The 18,976-nt window shown below is 42.9% G+C and overlaps 1 protein-coding gene across 1 annotated transcript in view; it reads right to left on the bottom strand.

Annotated features, from left to right (window-relative positions):
- Positions 1-1,687: 1,687 nt before the first annotated feature.
- Positions 1,688-18,976, bottom strand: part of LOC139544612 (regulator of G-protein signaling 3-like) — a 232,276-nt gene continuing 214,987 nt past the window's right edge. The window contains exons 19-22 of the mRNA XM_071351939.1: positions 7,212-7,313; positions 5,642-5,703; positions 4,386-4,552; positions 1,688-3,735 (exon numbers count right to left, since the gene is read on the bottom strand). Coding sequence (XP_071208040.1) covers positions 3,535-3,735; positions 4,386-4,552; positions 5,642-5,703; positions 7,212-7,313 — 532 coding nt within the window. The 3' untranslated portion in view covers positions 1,688-3,534. The remainder of the gene's footprint in view (positions 3,736-4,385; positions 4,553-5,641; positions 5,704-7,211; positions 7,314-18,976) is intronic.

An 18,976-nucleotide genomic window follows, 5' to 3' on the forward strand; every position in this document is an offset into this window, starting at 1 on the left:
TGCGTATCTGCACGAGTGTGTATGTGTGTGTGTGAGCACATGTTCAAGTGCTTGTCTGTGTGAAAAACAGACGGCAGCTGGTGAAGGAGATTAAAGTTTCTATCTCTACAGTAACTGCCTCTTCAAACCCCCAACTGCTCAGATGCTAAACACACCCTCCTCACCCCCCTTTCTTCCACAAGTCCTATACCACCCCTACTTACCCCCACCCAACCCCCACCCTACAACTCATCATAGACCACCAACCATTTCCTCTGTCTTCCCCCTCTCCTTCCGTCTGTGAGCTGACAACAGAGGTCCATTTGGAAAGTGGTGCACGAGATCTTTTTTCCACTGGGTGGACAGAAAGAGGCTACAGAAGCAGAATGTGGCTTTATTCAATATGTATCACTGAAATTCAGCATTACAGAGTTATTGAAATTTAAAGGCAATATTCCCGCATTATCGGAGACTTCATTTACTGTTAACAATGCAGATGTCGGTTCAGTAGGAAATTACATTTAAATCTCTAGCAAGCTATCTGTAACGCATCAGCAAAACAGATTGAATATAGCCCTTGTTGTTAATTGTCCTCATAGTGTACGGTCATTAAGTCAGAGTTTGTTGTTTTTCTCTGCACTAATAAAGGCTTTATTCAATCCGTGTCACGGGAATTCAGCATTACACAGTTACAGAAATGTAAAGGCAATGTTCCCGCATTAGTGAAGACTGCATCCACGGTAAAACCTGCATATGTTTGTTCAATCGGAAATTACCTCTACATTTCTATTGTGCAATCTGTAACGCTTCAGGGATACAGATTGAATAGAGCCCTTAGTTAATATACTTTATTGTACATTTTCTTTGCAGATCAGGGAAATATGTCGGGACACAGGCCAGGATTCAATCCGACTTTGTCGACTAGGCACCTTTTAAAGGCAACATGACCTTGTTCGCAGAGACTGCATTCAAGCTACGTACCAGTCAAAACTTTGGACACACCTACTAATTCCAGGGTTCTTCTTTATTGTACAATTTTTTTATAAAAGTGAAGACAAGAAAACTATTAAATAACACTAGGAACCATGTAGTAACCAAAAAAGTGTTAAACAAATATATTTTAGATTTTAGATTCTTCATAGTAGCCACCCTTTGCCTTGATGACAGCTTTGCACAATCTCAAATATAAAATACATTTGTTTAACACTTTTTTGGTTACTACATGATTCCATATGTGTTATTTCATAGTTTTGTTGTCTTCACTTTTATTCTAAAATGTAGAAAATAAATAAAAACCCTTGAATGAATAGGTGTGTCCAAACATTTGACTGGTACTGTATATCGGCTCAATCAGAAATTAAGTGTCAAGCGCGGTATTATCTATTGCTGATTGGATTGAATCCTGGCCTAAAACATGCATCTCAGTGCTAGAGGTGTCACTACAGACCCTGGTTCGATCCCGGGCTGGATCCCGGCTGTGATCGGGAGTTCCATAGCGCGGCGCACAATTGGCCCAGCATTGTTCGGGTTAGGGGAGGCCGTCATTGTAAAATAAGAATTTGTTCTTAATACATTGGCGCTCATACTGTAATAGATGTTGTATATGCATATGTATTTCTTCTCCAGCTCATTTTTTGGATTAACAACATGTAGCAAAGTGGACATACTGATATGACATACAATTCACAGCGAATTAAAATTCAGAGACATTATTTATTATTTCACCAGTTGGTTGTTTTATTTATTTTCAGCAATAACACCAAATGTATTTCTATTGTCTTTTTCGCTTGCTATCTTGGGAGATGCGTTTGAATTGTAAACAATGAAAATGATCAAATACATTTCAGAAAACTCCTGACAAGCAGTGTATGACCAGGAAAGGGCAGACCGTAGCCACCCTTCCTCATTTTTATAACAATACATGTCATCTTATAGCTTTGAGTCTCTCATATTTACATAGATACAGCCAGGTTCCAGCTCAATACAAGTGAAACCTCTTGTTTTTTTTCTTGTTTTTTCTTTATTTTCTTAAAGAATTATATGTACATCCTTAACCACTAGCTGCCTGCTGCCAGGGTACACAGTTAGAATGACTTGCTTAATTCATGTATCTATTCTTGATTAATTACTTAAACTGTAAATCAACTTTATAGCAGAATTTTGCAACACAACTCTTACAAATAAAGTGTATAATACAGAGCTCAAGACATTGTCTTTCAGATAAAAATTGAAAAAAAGGAAAATAAACAAAAACATATTGCACTTAAAGTCAGGACAGCGGTGGACCTGGTTTGTGGTTAGGGGAAGGGAGAGCTTTCATCTGAGTGCAATGGGTGAAGCATCCAGCAAGATATCTAAATAAATAGGCAGACCTTTGTACAGGTGAAGCATTTATTTAATTTTTTATGTCTATGAAAAGAGCAACCTCCCAACAGTATTGCTCAGTATACTTATGGAGTGCAGGTTTGAACTTAAAACAATAAAAAAAAAGACATTTTATGTGTAAAACAAAAATGAATAACAATAAAATCAAGCTTGGAAGCTTCATAGTCAAGTGCCTTAATGTCCTGAGAATGCTGCCTCGTTCAGTCTAGGTGGCGCTACAATGAATTCCTTATCAGAACACAGTCAAGTGTTACTTCTCTTTTTTCGATGGTCTTTGGAGACAGGCAGCAAGTCTTTTCGAGTTCGACTGCTTTTGCAGTTTTGGTCCGTTCCGTTGTTGGTATTTTTCCATCTTTCTCTCTCTCTCTTTTCCCTCTGTTTCTCAGTGTCTTTTCCTGTATTATTTGGATGAATGCGACAAGGTGAGACCCTGTGAGAGAGTGCTGAAAAGAACACATGCTGACTGTGCTTGAGAGAGTTGTGTACACCTTGAACAGAAAAAAAGATACAAAACCGGACAAAAAGTGGTTTTTCGTCCAGTCATCCAGACATTGATCCAGCTATCACGTTTCTCCTTTTTCTCGCAAGCCTGTTTGGAAATGGTCATGAATGCAATGTGAGACATTGAGAATCTAGGACAAAACAAACCTTTGCGTCGTACCAACAGCATTTGAACTGGCTCTAAAGGAGGAGGAGGATGGGGGTTGTAAAAAAAAAAGAAGGAAAATATCAACAAAAGCGCCAAAACAGTACCGGACTGTCTTCATGTCTGCGGAGGTTTCAGCACCCCATCCTTTCTACAGTACGTCCGGACAAACCAACGTATATCGTTATGAACCACAGAGAGTGATCAATTATCAATGAGAGTGATCAGAGAAGCGTCCAGCCGTCACATGACTTGACCAGCTGTCCTGACTGGGCTCTCCTCTCCATCCCTTCATCCATCCACCATCGGCCCGTCATCATGGTCGTTGTGTAAACAACATCCCCCTCAATGCCACAGCCTAGCTTGCTGTCTCTCTCACACCCAAATTATAGTGGGACAGGAAGATGGCAGAAACAAAACAAAACAGCGAACGTACAAAGAAAAATCAACCTCCCCCTGCTTTCAAGTCAATGTCTTCTCTCTTTCGTCGTCGTCTCTCACTTTCTCTCTCGATCTCTGTGTGTTTACGACGATGAGGAGGTGGACGTGGTGCTGGCCTTCTTCTGGTTGACTAAGTCCATGTAGAGTTCTGAGCGGAGGAAGCGGGGGTACGAGTCCTTCTCCATCAGGCCATATATCCTGCGCTGGGCCAGGTCGAAGCAGGAGCGCGTCACATTCTGAAGGTTGTCCTTGGTGTGCTCTCGGGTGTACGAGTCCAAGTTCACCTGAGAAAGGGAACGAGAGAAGGAGGGAAGGGAAGAAGCAGCAGAACAGGTTAGTTTCACTGCTACTGACAACTGGTTCAAGCTGTTGGGACTGATTTGTGATTTGAAGTTTCCACCCAGCTCTCCAGGTTTGAAACAAAAAGGGAAAGGGGAAAAGTGAGGGAGTATATTTGGTGCATGTCAGACGGCCAAAGAAAGCCAGTTTGTCTGGAATGAACTCACGTCCTCTCCAGCTCACTCGTTCCCTTGTGGGAGCACCTTCTGACAGGCATTACACATTCATCACCTAACATCTTTAGCAGGGGAACAATGCTGAGGGGGCCTGCCAAAATCACTTATTTTTCTATTTACAGCAGGAACAAGTTCATTCATGGCCTAGTTTCTGCCAGGCAGGAGTTAGAAGCGGACATTCGTATAAAGGCTGAATCAAGACGAGTGAGGTTGGAATTAGAGAACACTATCTTAATTGAGGGGCCGCTGACTAAGTCTTTTCCAGTAAGTCAAAGTAAACAATTTGGAAAATGGAAATGGAGAGCTCATTTAGGTATAAACATTGCCTAATGGCTGGAGAGGGTAAATGACAGTTTAATGGTATTTTCCGCCATCCCTTGTGGGTACGGGTCTGTGTTTGTATGGGGATTGCTGCTCACCTCTTTACAAGACTGGATGGCGATGTATTCAGCAAATACTTTCTTGGCTTTGGACGCCATCTTGGATTGCGACTTAATCTTTTTGTAATCCTCGCATGCTAGCCAGAATTCCAGATTCTCTTCGCTGAACTCTGTGCGCAGGAAAGCTCTGAACGCTGCCAGGCCATCTGAAAGGAAGATGAAAGACAGAGGTGTGGGTTAGTGGACGTGACTGGAGAGCCATGGCAACACAGCGGCATCTCTCTCAAAGTGGCAGACTACCTAAAATAGCACAGTAGCCAAGTCCATTGAATCACGCTGTTAAAAAGGGGACTAAAGTCAGCATGCAGTCACCTCAAAAACACCTATCCAGTCACCTCCCATATGCAACAATTATCACCCCACTGACCCTACACTATACTCTGTTACTTTTTCCTGTCATTGACACCAGTAATTAGAATGCCTTTTTCAATGTCGTCTCTGAACAAAGAGAAGCCTTTCTTGTTCTAGGTGGGGTCAGTTTGCTTGTCAATACATTTCTGTTGCTTTGGCTATTGGGATTGGTGTTTTTAATTACTTAAGGAAAAGCCATCAGCAGGGTAAGAATAGCAGGAAGCAGATTCCCACCCTGCCTGGTCGCCCACACCTTTCCGTTTACATGAACCCCCCTGGGCAGATTACATTACACTAAGAGCAAAGGGAGGAAAAGAAAGGTATTCAAGTGTTGTTCCGCTAAGAGAGGGAGTTGAATAGGGATTTGAACAACCAACCCCACAGCACTCAGACCAAGGCCATGAATTATGGAAGCATATAAATATAGTAACACTACTCTGAAGCATTCTCTCTCCCTCTCTCTATCAGCCACCTAGCCTATAATCTGGTCGCTCTCCCCATACACTAATGCATGGTTCTATTCATCCACTGGGATTAGTGGGAGAGCTGCAGCAGAGTGCCCATTCACTGCAGGCGTGCAACAACTCATACACACACTGAATTCACATCGCAAAAGCAACAAGCACAAGCAAGGCATGCATGCTTAATGCACATCAATATGAGCATATTTACAACCTGTACCAGACACCCCCCAACCCCCCCAACCCCCCCCCCCCCCCAAAACACATGCACATTGTTCCTTATTCATAATCAATGCAATTGTTCCCCATGCTTCAGTTCAACTTAAACCAGATCCACATTGGACCTTATCCCCCTGGGTTAGATTGATTAAATGGGTGGAGAGAATAAAGAAGGAGAAGAATAAGAAGGAAAGGCAAACTTACATTTATGGGCCAGCAGCTTGTCCAGAGATTCCCCCCATTTGAGTGCCTCCTCCGGGGTGGGCCTGCAAATGAAAGCGGAGCGGTTCTTTAGCAAGCCCATCTCTGCCAGGTTTCTCATAGTGTGACCCATCCGAAGCTCTGTGCTCCACTGTACTGCACTGGACTGGTAAGGAGCGTCAGTGTGGTCCTTTGGCTAGTCCTCTGTTCAATTACTATTCCTTTCTTCTTATTCTCTCTTTCTTTGTTTTTCTCTCTTTCACACTCTCTGGCGCTCTGGGGCTGTGTGTGAGCGAGCGTGTGTGAGTGGATATGAGTGTGTGTGCCTAAAACTGTCTAACTTCCTCCACTAGACTACTCATCTTATACTCCCTCTCACTGCAGCTCAGGAGCAGGGAGGGGAGGGACTAAGCCGGCCAATCGGGCGAGGGTTTGAACCTGAGGGTCCACCCCCCAGCTTTTATGCCCGCCCCTTGCTTCCCTCATTCGCAATGCTCTCTGATAAAGGATAAACTTCTTCTCCTTCAACAGATCTGCAGCATTATTGACATGGCAACAGAGGAATATAGGACCCAACCATTTGAATCCATTCTAATAACACTACATGCAGAGACACTACTGGTTCTTTTTTACCATTTTCTACCTTATTTACATTTTTATCAGTTACTGTTGCAACTGGCTCCGTGAAGAAATTAAATCTTTCTCTCTCTCTCTCTCTCTCTCTCTCTGTGTGGACAAAACATGTATGTCTCTCTCTACAACATTGCATAATACAGTATAATGTATGACTGACTACTTTCACATAAGCAAACAAATGGACCTCCTGCTCGCTCTGTTACGGTTGCTGGGCGATATTTATTACATTATGCACACTTTAATTTATTTTAAATAGCAGTTGAGTAGATGCAGCTTGTGTTCAAGCGAGCATACTCTAAATACGCAATGGCAGACTATACATTAGACATACATTAGCCATTGTACGGGACCAGGATCAGTTTTGTCAATCAAACTAGCCAAATAGCTACAGTATAAATACAGTATAGAAATAGATATGTAACCATGGATATTGATGTAGTCTGACCGGACCTATCGCTCTGTTACAAGAGTTGACCCATCACTGATCCATTAACATTTCACAATGTTGCAACTCAAAATCAACCACCAGAACACATACATCAAATCTAATACAGATACACTCTCTGAAACATTCTCTATTTAAACAGGTAGAAATAGGAACAAAAAATAACTATATGGCTGCCTTAACCAAAGCCATAACATCTACCTAACCTGTAACGGCATTCACATCCGTCTTAGCTTACGGATCAACCAGAGATTGTTAAACACATTGAGACGTAATTAATCAGTTATCACTCCTCCTTTCTTCCCTCCTTAATTTCTGTCTTTCTCTCAGTGGCTTTACAAGTGCATCTTCACAGTGCCAAATAGTCTGTCTCTCTGAGCCAAGTTATCACCAGCTGGCGTGAGACCCAGAAAGTGGGCATGTGACAAACACACTGACAAACACACTGACAAACACACTGACAAACACATAGCTACACACAAAAAAACTCACTTTACTGACTTCAAGGACTTGTCGAATTTTCCAGCTGGGTTGCTTCCGGGAGACTCATTCCTCCTCCTCAGGAAAGCAAGCCGGTTCTTCATGTCTTTGGCCCTGAGTATGGGAAGGACAGAGAGAAAGAAAGAAAGAAAGAAAGAAAAGGAGAGAGAAAAACAGAGAAAAATGAAGAAAGGGATGTGGAGAGACCAAGTGGGGAGAAGGGGTTTGAGTCTTCCAGAAATTAAAAACAAAACAATTAAATCCAAGTCATGGTAAACACAGCTCAAGTTTAAAGACAAACTCCAGTGGTTCAGATCAGTTCCGTATGCTCAAAATCAGAAAAGGGAAAAAGTGCCAGGGCTGTATACATTTCAGACTTCAGCAGGATATTCAAGTGCAGTAGAGTAGAGTGGTGTCCAGTGGAAGTTACAGCACAGTGACAGCTAGTATCTCTCCCTCTCCGTTGTCAATGTCTTCTTTCAATATATCTCTCCTCTAGTTCTATCCCTGGCAGGTCCTTATGCAGGGAGTGAGTGAATCTGGCAGTGAAGGAGGAGAGACTCACTCCTCTGCGCGATCACACCATTCTCCAGGTGCCGAAAGGGACCCTGAGAGGGAGATAACCCAGGGCCGGGGCCCTCGGGACGGGACATGGTGCACAGCTGCACCCCCTCCACCTCCATCACCCAAACTATACCCCCCACCATCAACAACACCCTGCAACTCCCTTTCCCATCACCATCTCCACAGAGACCCTAGTCTTCCATGCTTTCCAACAATCCCTGGCTGGCTCCTGGCTCCTCCCTCTGACCTCACATGCTTCCTCAAAGGGACACGACCCCACACGATTCCCATTTTCTGGTTGATTTCCACTGTGTATTAGCTATTAGCTCATGCACTAACACGGCGCTGTCCTAGTCACTGTCAGCTGGCCTAATGCCACCAAGAGCCCCAGTGAGACCACCAAACCCAAAAAAGCATTTAATTTTTGGAGCCTGAAAACACACATTCAGTATAAACACTAACACACACACATTTAAACACACACATGCATACTGTACCCATGTACACCCTCACCCTCTCTCTGCCAGTATCAAAGGCCCTCTCCGTGCACCTGATCATGTGGGTTTTCCAGCCATAAAAAAAATAATAATAATAAATAAATAAAAATAACATGTCCTCAAGCTGGGGCTGGTTAGAGTGTTATTGTCTCCTCGTGGCGAAGCTTCTGGAAGTGGCTCTGAAGGCTACAAGACAGAACTTCTTCTCTCCTCTCCTATCTCTTCAGCAGGATGGGAGAGAGACGGTGATCCTCCAGCCAGAGAGAGAGAGAGAGGGGACCATGTGCAACCCCCTCCATCCCGTCCCCCTGACACCGGATGTCTCTGCATTTCTCACTGAGCGAGATCAGGAAATTGATTGTAAAAATAAAAAAAGGCAGACCTCAAGGAATGTGAACAATATTTTTCTAAAATCCTGTTGCTGATTAGTGTGTCTTTTTTTTAGGGCTATCTGGGTGACAGACTTAGCAGCCATTGTGATTCATCTAAAATCAGAAGGTGATCTTTAACAGGCACCATAAAAGGTTATTGGTGTTGCAATGGGCATGATTTTAATATTCCAGAGTAGGGCTGTATTAAACCATGCTCTATCCAGATGAGGAGCTAGCTCTAGTGTGAAGTAAAATTGGGTTGTTGATGTGGTGAAAAACATTAAAAACATTACACTCTACCTCTGGCACAATTTTTCTCTCAACAACCCAGTCACCAGTCTGAAATGATCACTACCTCAAATAAAAAGCTGTTTTAGAAAGGCATAAAATCATCATAGAGAAGTGGAATGTATTTGATTGCTCTATTTTTAGTGTCCATCGCCGTTAGGCTTATAACTATGTGAGGTTAAAGCCGAATAGGGGTACCATGCCAACGTATGTGAGAAAAGGGACTCGTTTTTTACGAGCCCTGGAAAATATTTGCAAGCCTAATGATACCATTTATTAAGCAGGTCTGGTTTCAATACAACTTGAGTGAACTACGCTGGCCCAGGCTGGGTGAAAATATATGACAGGGCTGTGAACACTGGTCAGTGAGAACTGGGAGAGTGATCTGAATTCACAACTCTACATTGCCACCTTCTGGCTGGATTAGTGTACTACAGAGATATGGCCCTCCATTCTCAACATTTTAATGTACTGTAGCAGAATAATTACTAATAACATTGAATTGTTTGGTATTAAAAGATGATGACAGTAAAAATCCCCTTCTGATTTACAAATCTCACAATTTTGGGGGGGAATAAACTACAGTATAGTGATGAAAACTACAGTAAAATGTAATTTTGCTTAACAGACCATCCTACAATCCATTCAAATCATCTCAATATTTCAGTAGTTGAATAGCCTACTTGTTTGTGTTAATGCCATTCTATAAACCTATGTCATGAGTCTATACGTGTTATTGAGAGCCGAGCACATGTGAGGCTGCTGAAACGCGTCTTAGGCTGAGGCAGTGATAAGGAGGTTACGCATATGGCAGCTCTCTGGCCACGGCCATCCATCACATTGCTTCTGTGATTATAAGCTCATACACTGGGCCTGAGGGGCTGAGGGCTACAGCAAAGGTTCCCATTCGGCACAGGGAAGACACCACAGCCACACAGCCACACATCCACACAGCCACAAAGGGCAGGCAGGGGACACATTCTACACAGCTTAGTTAGCTTGTTCACCACGCGGCTGGGTGTCGTCAGGCCCCCTGCCCCCAGTCTAGCTACCCCAAGAAAACAAACAACCTGCTGGGAGAACAACTGGTACTGCAAAGAGGTGAAGGGGCAAGAGGAGAGGGGATCAAGGGAATGTGAGAAGAGACAGAGAGAGAGAGATACAGAGAGAGAGAGAGAGAGAGAGAGAGAGAGAAAGAGAGAGACAGAGAAAGAGAGAGAGAGAAAGAGAGAGGCCCAGCATTGTCTGCTCTCCCTCACCTCTCATCTCTTTGTCTCCTGCATTTAACCCTCAACCCCTCTCCCACCACTCCTAACTCTGCATAACATACCCCAGCTACAGAGCTAATCGCCCACCCACCAGCGGCAGTGGAAGACGTTATGTGTGTTCCTCTCTTCATTAAACATAGCCCTAACCCTGACAGGGTAATCTGCTTTAAAAATGGCAACATCCCTCTATGGGAGATGCTCTCTAATCCCATCCATCCAGAAAACACTTCTGTTACGTCCCATGTTCCCCATCTGCCGGGCAGAGACGTGTGTGTGTGCGTGCTTGTGTCCGTGTAGAGGGTGCTGGAGGGTCTTTGGCGCTGCAATTATCTCAGGTCTCTGTGTTATTCCCACTTCTCCTGGCTCACATTAGAGACAGTAATAGCCTCTCTCCAAGCTAATACTGGTACCGTGAAACTGGGCCACGCTCCCAGGGATCTCTAGCTAGCTAGGCACTAAGAACTCAAGGGGAGAGCTGGAGCGCTGGGGAGGTGCAGAGAGACACACTGCAAATGTACTGTAGATGTGCTAGAGTGTGACTGTCTGACTGACTGACTCACTGACTGACTAACAACCACGGGGGCTACAGGGGGGCATGTCAACACCAACGTTAGATCACATAGAGAGATAAAGAACGGCATTGATGTACCAGAAATGTGCAACAACAAAGTAATAACATAGTATAGTACCCATGTGTAAAGTACTTAAGTACTACTTTAAAGTACTTTTACTGAAGTATTTGGGGGTATCTGTACTTTACAATATAAAGTTTTGACAACTTTTACTTTTCACTACATTCCTAAAGAAAATAACAAACGTTTTACTCCATACACTTTCCTTAGCCCCCCAAAGTACTCATTACAGGACAGGAAAGGACAGGAAAATGGTCCAGTTCACGCACTTATCAAGAGAACATCCCTGGTCATCCATACTGCCTCTGATCTGGAGGACTAACTAAACACACTTGCTTCATTTGTTAATTATGTCTGCGTGTTGGTATGTGTCCCTGGCTATCCGTAAATAAATAAAAACAAGAAAAGGGTGCCGTCTGGTTTGATTAAAATAAGGAATTTGAAATGATTTATATTTTTACTTTTGATACAGGATTAGACATTTTTTTTCAATTTTTGCCTAAAATGACATACCCAAATCTAACTGCCTGTAGCTCAGGACCTGAAGCAAGGATATGCATATTCTTGGTACCATTTGAAAGGAAACAACTTTAAGTTTATGGAAATGTGAAAGGAATGTAGTAGAATATAACACAATAGATCTAGTACAATATAATACAATGCAAGAGAAAGGCCATAATGAATTATTCCAGCCCAGGTGCAATTTAGATTTTGGCCAGTAGATGGTATCAGTGTATGTGCACAGTTTTAGACTGATCCAATGAACCATTGCATTTCTTGTTGTATCAAGACTGCCCAAATGTGCCTAATTTGTTAATTAATAACTTTCATGTTCAAAATTGTGCACTCTCCTCAAACAATAGCATGGTATTCGTTCACTGTAATAGCTACAGTAAATTGGACAGCGAAGTTAGATTAACAAGAATTGAAGCTTTCTGCCAATATCAGAGATATGTCTATGTCCTGGGAAATTTTCTTGTTACTTACAACCTCATGCTAATCGCATTAGCCTACATTTGCTCAAACGTCCAATGGACGGGACACCGATCCCATTGAAGTCAAGTATATTTCAGCAATTAGATTTACTTTTGATACTTAAAGCTGCAATATGTAACTTTTTGCGCTATGGACCAAATTCACATAGAAATATCAGTTATAGGTCTGTCATTCTCAGTGAAAGCAAGTCTAAGAAGCAGTATGTGCGCTATTTCTATGCTCCCCATTCTTAAATTTCATTTTTGCGTATTTTTACTTCCGGTTTTGTACACCAGCTTCAAACAGCTGAAAACAATATTTTTGGTAATTGAAAATAAATTTCACAGCGCTTAGGATGGTACAATGATTCTCTACACTATAATTGCTTGTACTGTCACATAAAGTGAAATTAGGCTAACTATTAGAATTTCAGCAATGAGGAAATGGCAAAGTGATTTCTGCAAAGTGCACAATTAAATATATATTAAACCAAATACTTTAAGACTTTTACTCAAGTAATATTTTACTGGGTGACTTTCACCAATGTATACTACACAGTTATACATGTATAGGAGCATGGAAGATGCACAAATACATATTACTGTCAAGTCCCACTACAGAATCAAAGAAAACGCCTGCCTATCAGCACCCATTGTCTGGTGCCTACAGTCAGTCCTGCTCTGACCTACTGTACTAGATGTTCCACCATGTCAGTTCATCAGGCTTGTTAAAACACAGCTGCTGTTGCTTTGAAGTGGATCCCTTATACATCCCACCTTCCTGTTCCACCCGGTGGCTGTTTCCCACAGTGTACTGGATCCCCTCTCGACACCTCCAGGCAGCCCCCATCCACTACAGCCAGGGGAGGGCGTAGAGGGTAGAGGGATAGGAGGTAGCCTTTGGGCTTGTTTTTGCCCCGTCTGCCACTCTGGCTGTTTGCAGTAGATTATGTGCCTGGCCCTGCACCGTGTACACAGAACACACACATACCTCGCTTCTGTGTGTTTGTTTCAAGTTTCAAGTTAATGTCACATGCACAAGTACAGTGATATGCCTTTCTTGCAAGCTCTAACCCCAAAAATGCAGTAATCAATAGCAATGTCATACTAAAAATAACAAGGTGTGTGTTTGTGTATGTGTGTGTGTGTGTGTGTGTGTGTGTGTGTGTGTGTGTGTGTGTGTGTGTGTGTGTGTGTGTGTGTGTGTGCGTCTGCATAACATGGCATAGCTGCACATGTCCCTGTTATTCCCCACTATGAGGACAACAACAACAGCAACAACATGAAGATATCATGGAGCAAGAGACAGTAGGGTCCTCACGTTCTTTTACCACAGAGTAAATAAGAATGTGGGTTTCCAGAGTCGTTCTATGGCATAGAGGTAGGCTGTTTAAAAACAGAGCAGGCAAACACACTGGGACAGAAATGTGCCTTTGCACGAGCTCCTGAGAGCATCTGAATTCTGTCTGGAAATACAGTAGTACTTTCTTTTCTAACCAAGGCAAATGCTGAACATAGGAATTTTCCTACATTGTTCAGTATGTATAAATCAACACTGCACGGACCCGTCCCCCCCTTAACTGAGCCATCTGCCAAATATAAATCTAAATTATCAACATTACCCACCTAACAAACCACAGAGACCACGTAAGAAATCCAGGCCGATTATTAAAAGACAAGGCCAATCTTTAGCTACAAGTTGAAGTCCTCAAAATAGTTTTAATCACACGGGAGTCCTTTCACCCAGCGACTGGCAAATGAGATTCAGAAGAGAGGTCAGCTGGCCTCCTAACAGCTTTTCAGTAGTACCCCACAGAGCCTAAAACATCATCTCCCTCCTTCTCTCCCTCCCTCTCCCTATTTCTTCCTAATGCAGCAGAGAGCACACAGAGCATACCACTCGTGGGTTCCAACTTCTTACCTTTCCAGGTACTTCTCCGAGAAGTCAACCATAGCGGGGAACATGGGCACAAGTCTTTAGGGTCCTGTGTGTAGTCCTGTGTGTATAGTGTGTGTGTCAGAGCGTCAGAGCGCTGTGCTCGGGGCAGGGGTAATTCAGTTGTCACATTCCTCTAACCCGGAGAGGCTCTGCTGTAGCTTTATATAGTCCAGGGGCCAGGGGAGGCGGGCTCAAGGCTCACCCAATCACAAGGTGCTATTCTGAGAGGATGGAGCTGCATTCTGTCTAAGCCCGGACAAGCCTGGGTTTTATGGGGTAGGAAATGCTTTCATTTTCACAAATATATATTCACTTAATAGATACTACTGTTACAACTACACCTGTTACTGCTATTACCTCTGCAACAGCAAGTAGTAAACCCTCTAATACTAGACTATTACAAATGCTGCAACAACTACTATTGACCTTGTAGAACTAGCTATTACTTCTACTACAGCAATATGACAACCATCTTCACTATCACTAGTAGACATAACTAGAGATGACTCAAAAATCGAAAATCCATTTCCACCATTTGATTTTTTTCCTGTCATGTAGCACAACAACAGGTGGATATTATACTAGCACATCTGGTGTAATGTTATCCTTTCGTCTGGTGTGTGTGTGTGTGTGTGTGTGTGTGTGTGTGTGTGTGTGTGTGTGTGTGTGTGTGTGTGTGTGTGTGTGTGTGTGTGTGTGTGTGTGTGTGTGTGTGTGTGTGTGTGTGTGTGTGTGTGTGTGTGTGTGTGTGTGTGTGTGTGTGTGTGTGTGTGTGTGTGTGTGTGTGTGTGTGTAAGTGTGTGAAAGTGCGCGCGCGTGTGTGTGTATGGAGAGGAGGGGAAGGGAAGGAGAGAAAGAGGGAGAGGGGGCTAGGTGAGGAGATAGAGTGGCCTGTCTAGTAGCCTGTCTGGATAAAGGCCATTCCTACTCAGCATTAAACTCAGGTTCCCTCTTACAAACTTTGTCTGGAATTCAATCAAATATGCTCTTCAAAAACCTACACATTCTGCTTCCTGAGGCTCCTAACGTTTCGGCTACAACAGACTCTCGCTATAGGCTATCAGAAAACGTACAGGCCATCAGAAAACCGGGTGTCACCACTCTATGTCTGCTAAACTTAACACAGGTACAGTATGACTGATGACTCCTGCCCCACTTATAATCCCCTACTGGCCAGTATCTAGCACGGTCAACCGGTGTGAGCTACAACAACCACCTCAAAGCAGACACTAAGGCTATGCCACAGTCACCAGTTAGCCCTTACCCAGGACCATTCATTAATACTTATTAGCCAATTAACAGTCCAAGCTTAATGTCCATTATAGTCTTGAATAGCAGAGTATTAAATACCAGTAAACATTGTTGCAATTGTTTTCCATTCCACAAAGAGTTATAGGTTTATTCCTACTCAGGACCGGTCGATTCTGAACGTGAGATACGAATGCACAACTCAAACATGTCCAGCAACATCAATGCACAATTTATGCAAAACATCAAGTTGCACTCGCATTGAGCCCATATTGTATAGTTTTCCTCAAAACAATCTCATGTGTTGATTTTCTCCCTACGAACATAAGTGGAAATGTGTTAAACATGGGGCTTTAAGGGGTCTACAGACCTTACGTAAACGACGCATATCACAAAATGGGCGGCTCCTTGTAGAACATAGTCCTGCTTACATCGCAGTGTTGCTATATCAACAGATTTTTGCACAGCTCCAAATCTGTGACTCTAGGGAGAGTTTATTAAATTGTTTTGGGGGCAGTATTGTGTAGGCAATGAAGTTGTTTCTTGGAAAAAGTATGTGAACCCTTTAGAATTACCTGGACATCTGCATAAATTGGTCTTAAAATGTTATCTGATCTTCATCTAACTCACAACACTAGACAAACATAGTCTGCTTAAACGAATAGCACACAAACAATTATAATTGTCCATGTCTCAATTGAACACACCATGTAAACATAAACAGTGCAGGTTGGGAAAGTATGTGAACCCTTGGATTTAATAACAGGTTGACCCTCCTTTGGCAGCAATAAATTCAACCAAACGTTTTCTGTAGTTGCGGATCAGACCTGCACAACGGTCAGGAGGAATTTTGAACCATTTCTCTTTCCAAACTGTTTCACTTCCACAATATTCTTGGGATGTCTGGTGTGAACTGCTCTCTTGAGGTCAGGCCACAGCATCTCAATTGGGTTGAGGTCAGGACTGACTGGGCCACTCCAGAAGGTGTATTTTCTTCTGTTGAAGCCATTCTGTTGTTGATTTACTTCTGTGTTTTGGGTTGTTGTCCTGTTGCAACACCTAACTTCTGTTGAGTTTCAAATGGCGGACAGATAGCCTAACATCCTCCTGCAAAATGTCCTGATAAACTTGGGAATTCATTTTTCCGTCGATGGCAAGCTGTCCAGGCCCTGAGGCAACAAAGCAGCCCCAAACCATGATGCTCCCTCCACCATAGTTTACAGTTGGGATGAGGTTTTGATGTTGGTGTGCTGTGCATGTTCCTTCCAAACAACACACATTTAGTTTAATCTGTCCACAGAATATTTTGCAAGTAGCGCTGTGGAACATCCAGGTGCTCTTTTGCAAACTTCAGCAGTGGCTTCTTCCGTGGTGTACTCCCATGAACACCATTCTTGTTTAGTGTTTTACGTATTGTAGACTCGTCAAAAGAGATGTTAGTATCTTCCAGAGATTTTTGGAAGTCTTTAGCAGACATTAGGATTCTTCTTAACCTCATTGAGCATTCTGCACTGTGCTCTTGCAGTCATCTTTGCAGGATGGCCACTCCTAGGGAGAGTAGCAACAGTGCTGAACTTTCTCCATTTATAGACAATTTGTCTTACTGTGGACTGATGAACATCAAGGCTTTTAGAGATACTTTTGTAACCCTTTCCAGGTTTATGCAAGCAAACAATTCTTAGTCTTAGGTCTTCTGAGATCTCTTTTGTTCGAGGCATGGTTATTCTCAGGCAATGCTTCTTGTGAATAGCGAACTAAAATTTTGTGAGTGTTTTTTTTATGGGGCAGGGCAGCTCTAACCAAAATCTCCAATCTCACCAGTTTAGTTGACTCCTGACTCCAATTAGCTTTTGGAGAAGTCATTAGCCTAGGGATTCACATACTTTTTCCAACCTATACTGTGAATGTTTAAATTATGTATTCAATATAGACAAGAAAAATACAATAATTTGTGTGTTATTAGTTTAAGCATACTGTGTTTGTCTAATGTTGTGACTTAGACGAAGATCAGATTAAATTTTATGTCAAATTTATGCAGAAATCCAGGTAATTCCAAAGGTTTCACATATTTTTTCTTGCCATAGGCTGTGCATCTAAAGTAGAATTTTGCATTGATAACTAAATATAATCTCAGTGACTGTTTAAACAATTAAAGGTATTTTGTTGAGAAGTAAAATGGTAAAAACACTGGTAGCCATGTGTCTTCTTCTGATATTAAGCTCTATTTTTATCTGATGGAACTGAACACATTGAAGCAGGATATTAAACTGAGACATTACTGTAAGTCACACTGGCAAGTATAACAATATTGCTAGGGCATATTATTTAATTATAAAATCTGATTGTTTCACACAGAGGTGTGGGAAACTAAAGGCTAGCTAGCTTGCTATGCTTTTGTCAGGCTCAAGTCAGTTAGCTACTGCTAGCAAGGGATGACGACTCTTCCTTGCTTTCACCCTAAATGAGAAGACAATAAAAAAATAAACACGGACCATGTCACCAAAAGGCGTGCATTGCTCCAAAAAATCTGACTCCACCCAAGTGCACACACACACACGGTAAATGACGGCCTTTAGGGGGTCTTTGAGCCACAGCACAGGAAGGATCTACAGCTTTGTATCCTGACCTGGCCTCCTACGTATGTATGAGGGGCCTCTGAGAAGGTTGCATAGTGTATACACTCTTTGGTGATTGGACCAGGAGTAAGATCACGAGGAGATAAAGTCTGGAAAGGTTCAAGACACATACGGAGGCCCAGAGGGATGGTTGAGAGGTCTTCACCAAGGAAGGGGGGAGGAATGAAAGACAGAGCCAGGGGGGAAAGAAGGAGCATGATTTACAAAGACAAGGCTTCAGGTTTCAGACTGAACTCGGTCTCCTGGTAAAAGAAAACAATGGAGAGAGTGAAATCTGATGGATGGATGAGAAAAGGAGAGAAAAGGAATACCTGTTAAAGAAGAGGAAATGGGGTAAGTAGGGACAGGTGCTGTTTACAGCTACATAGTTGAGTAACTCAATAGATTGTCACAGGTTTGAATAAAGGACATTGTAGATTCATCTTGAGCAAAGTGCTTAATCAAGGTAGTATATGTAGCACACACTAACTGGAAAAATGTAAGAGATATTACTGTGATTACCCTAAAGAAAATACTCCTGTAACCCCAACCCAAAGCAATTAAATTATAATCCAACCGTTGTACACGTCAATCCCCAGGTTCAGCAATTTCCTCCCTACCTATGCTTTTGGGAAATTACTCAAAAGCAACAACTCTATTCTATGTTCGTGTAACCCGCTGCGCTGTAACCCACATATGCCTGATGGTGTAAGTGAATACATATACTGTTTTACATGATTATTCCCCACATCTGGCGTGTCACGTTTTAACTTCCCGGAGCTCCATCTCACAGTGAATAGGCTGGGGTATCAGCCTGTAGAGAGGACCAGATTTCCGAGACAGCATACACAGGTACTGTATCACTAGGGGGATGGATGCGGTAGCAACACAAGCACTTAGCTACAAGGTCTTTAATGTTAGAGCTCTGGTGTGTGTGTGTGTGTGTGTGTGTGTGTGTGTGTGTGTGTGTGTGTGTGTGTGTGTGTGTGTGTGTGTGTGTGTGTGTGTGTGTGTGTGTGTGTGTGTGTGTGTGTGTGTGTGTGTGTGTGTGTGTGTGTGTGTGTGTGTGTGTGTGTGTGTGTGTGTGTGTGTGTGTGTGTGTGTGTGTGTGTGTGTGTGTGTGTGTGTGTGTGTGTGTGTGTGTGTGTGTGTGTGTGTGTGTGTGTGTGTGTGTGTGTGTGTGTGTGTGTGTGTGTGTGTGTGTGTGTGTGTGTGTGTGTGTGTGTGTGTGTGTGTGTGTGTGTGTGTGTGTGTGTGTGTGTGTGTGTGTGTGTGTGTGTGTGTGTGTGTGTGTGTGTGTGTGTGTGTGTGTGTGTGTGTGTGTGTGTGTGTGTGTGTGTGTGTGTGTGTGTGTGTGTGTGTGTGTGTGTGTGTGTGTGTG

The sequence above is a fragment of the Salvelinus alpinus genome, chromosome 18, assembly GCF_045679555.1.
Source record: "Salvelinus alpinus chromosome 18, SLU_Salpinus.1, whole genome shotgun sequence".
Taxonomy (NCBI): domain Eukaryota; kingdom Metazoa; phylum Chordata; class Actinopteri; order Salmoniformes; family Salmonidae; genus Salvelinus; species Salvelinus alpinus.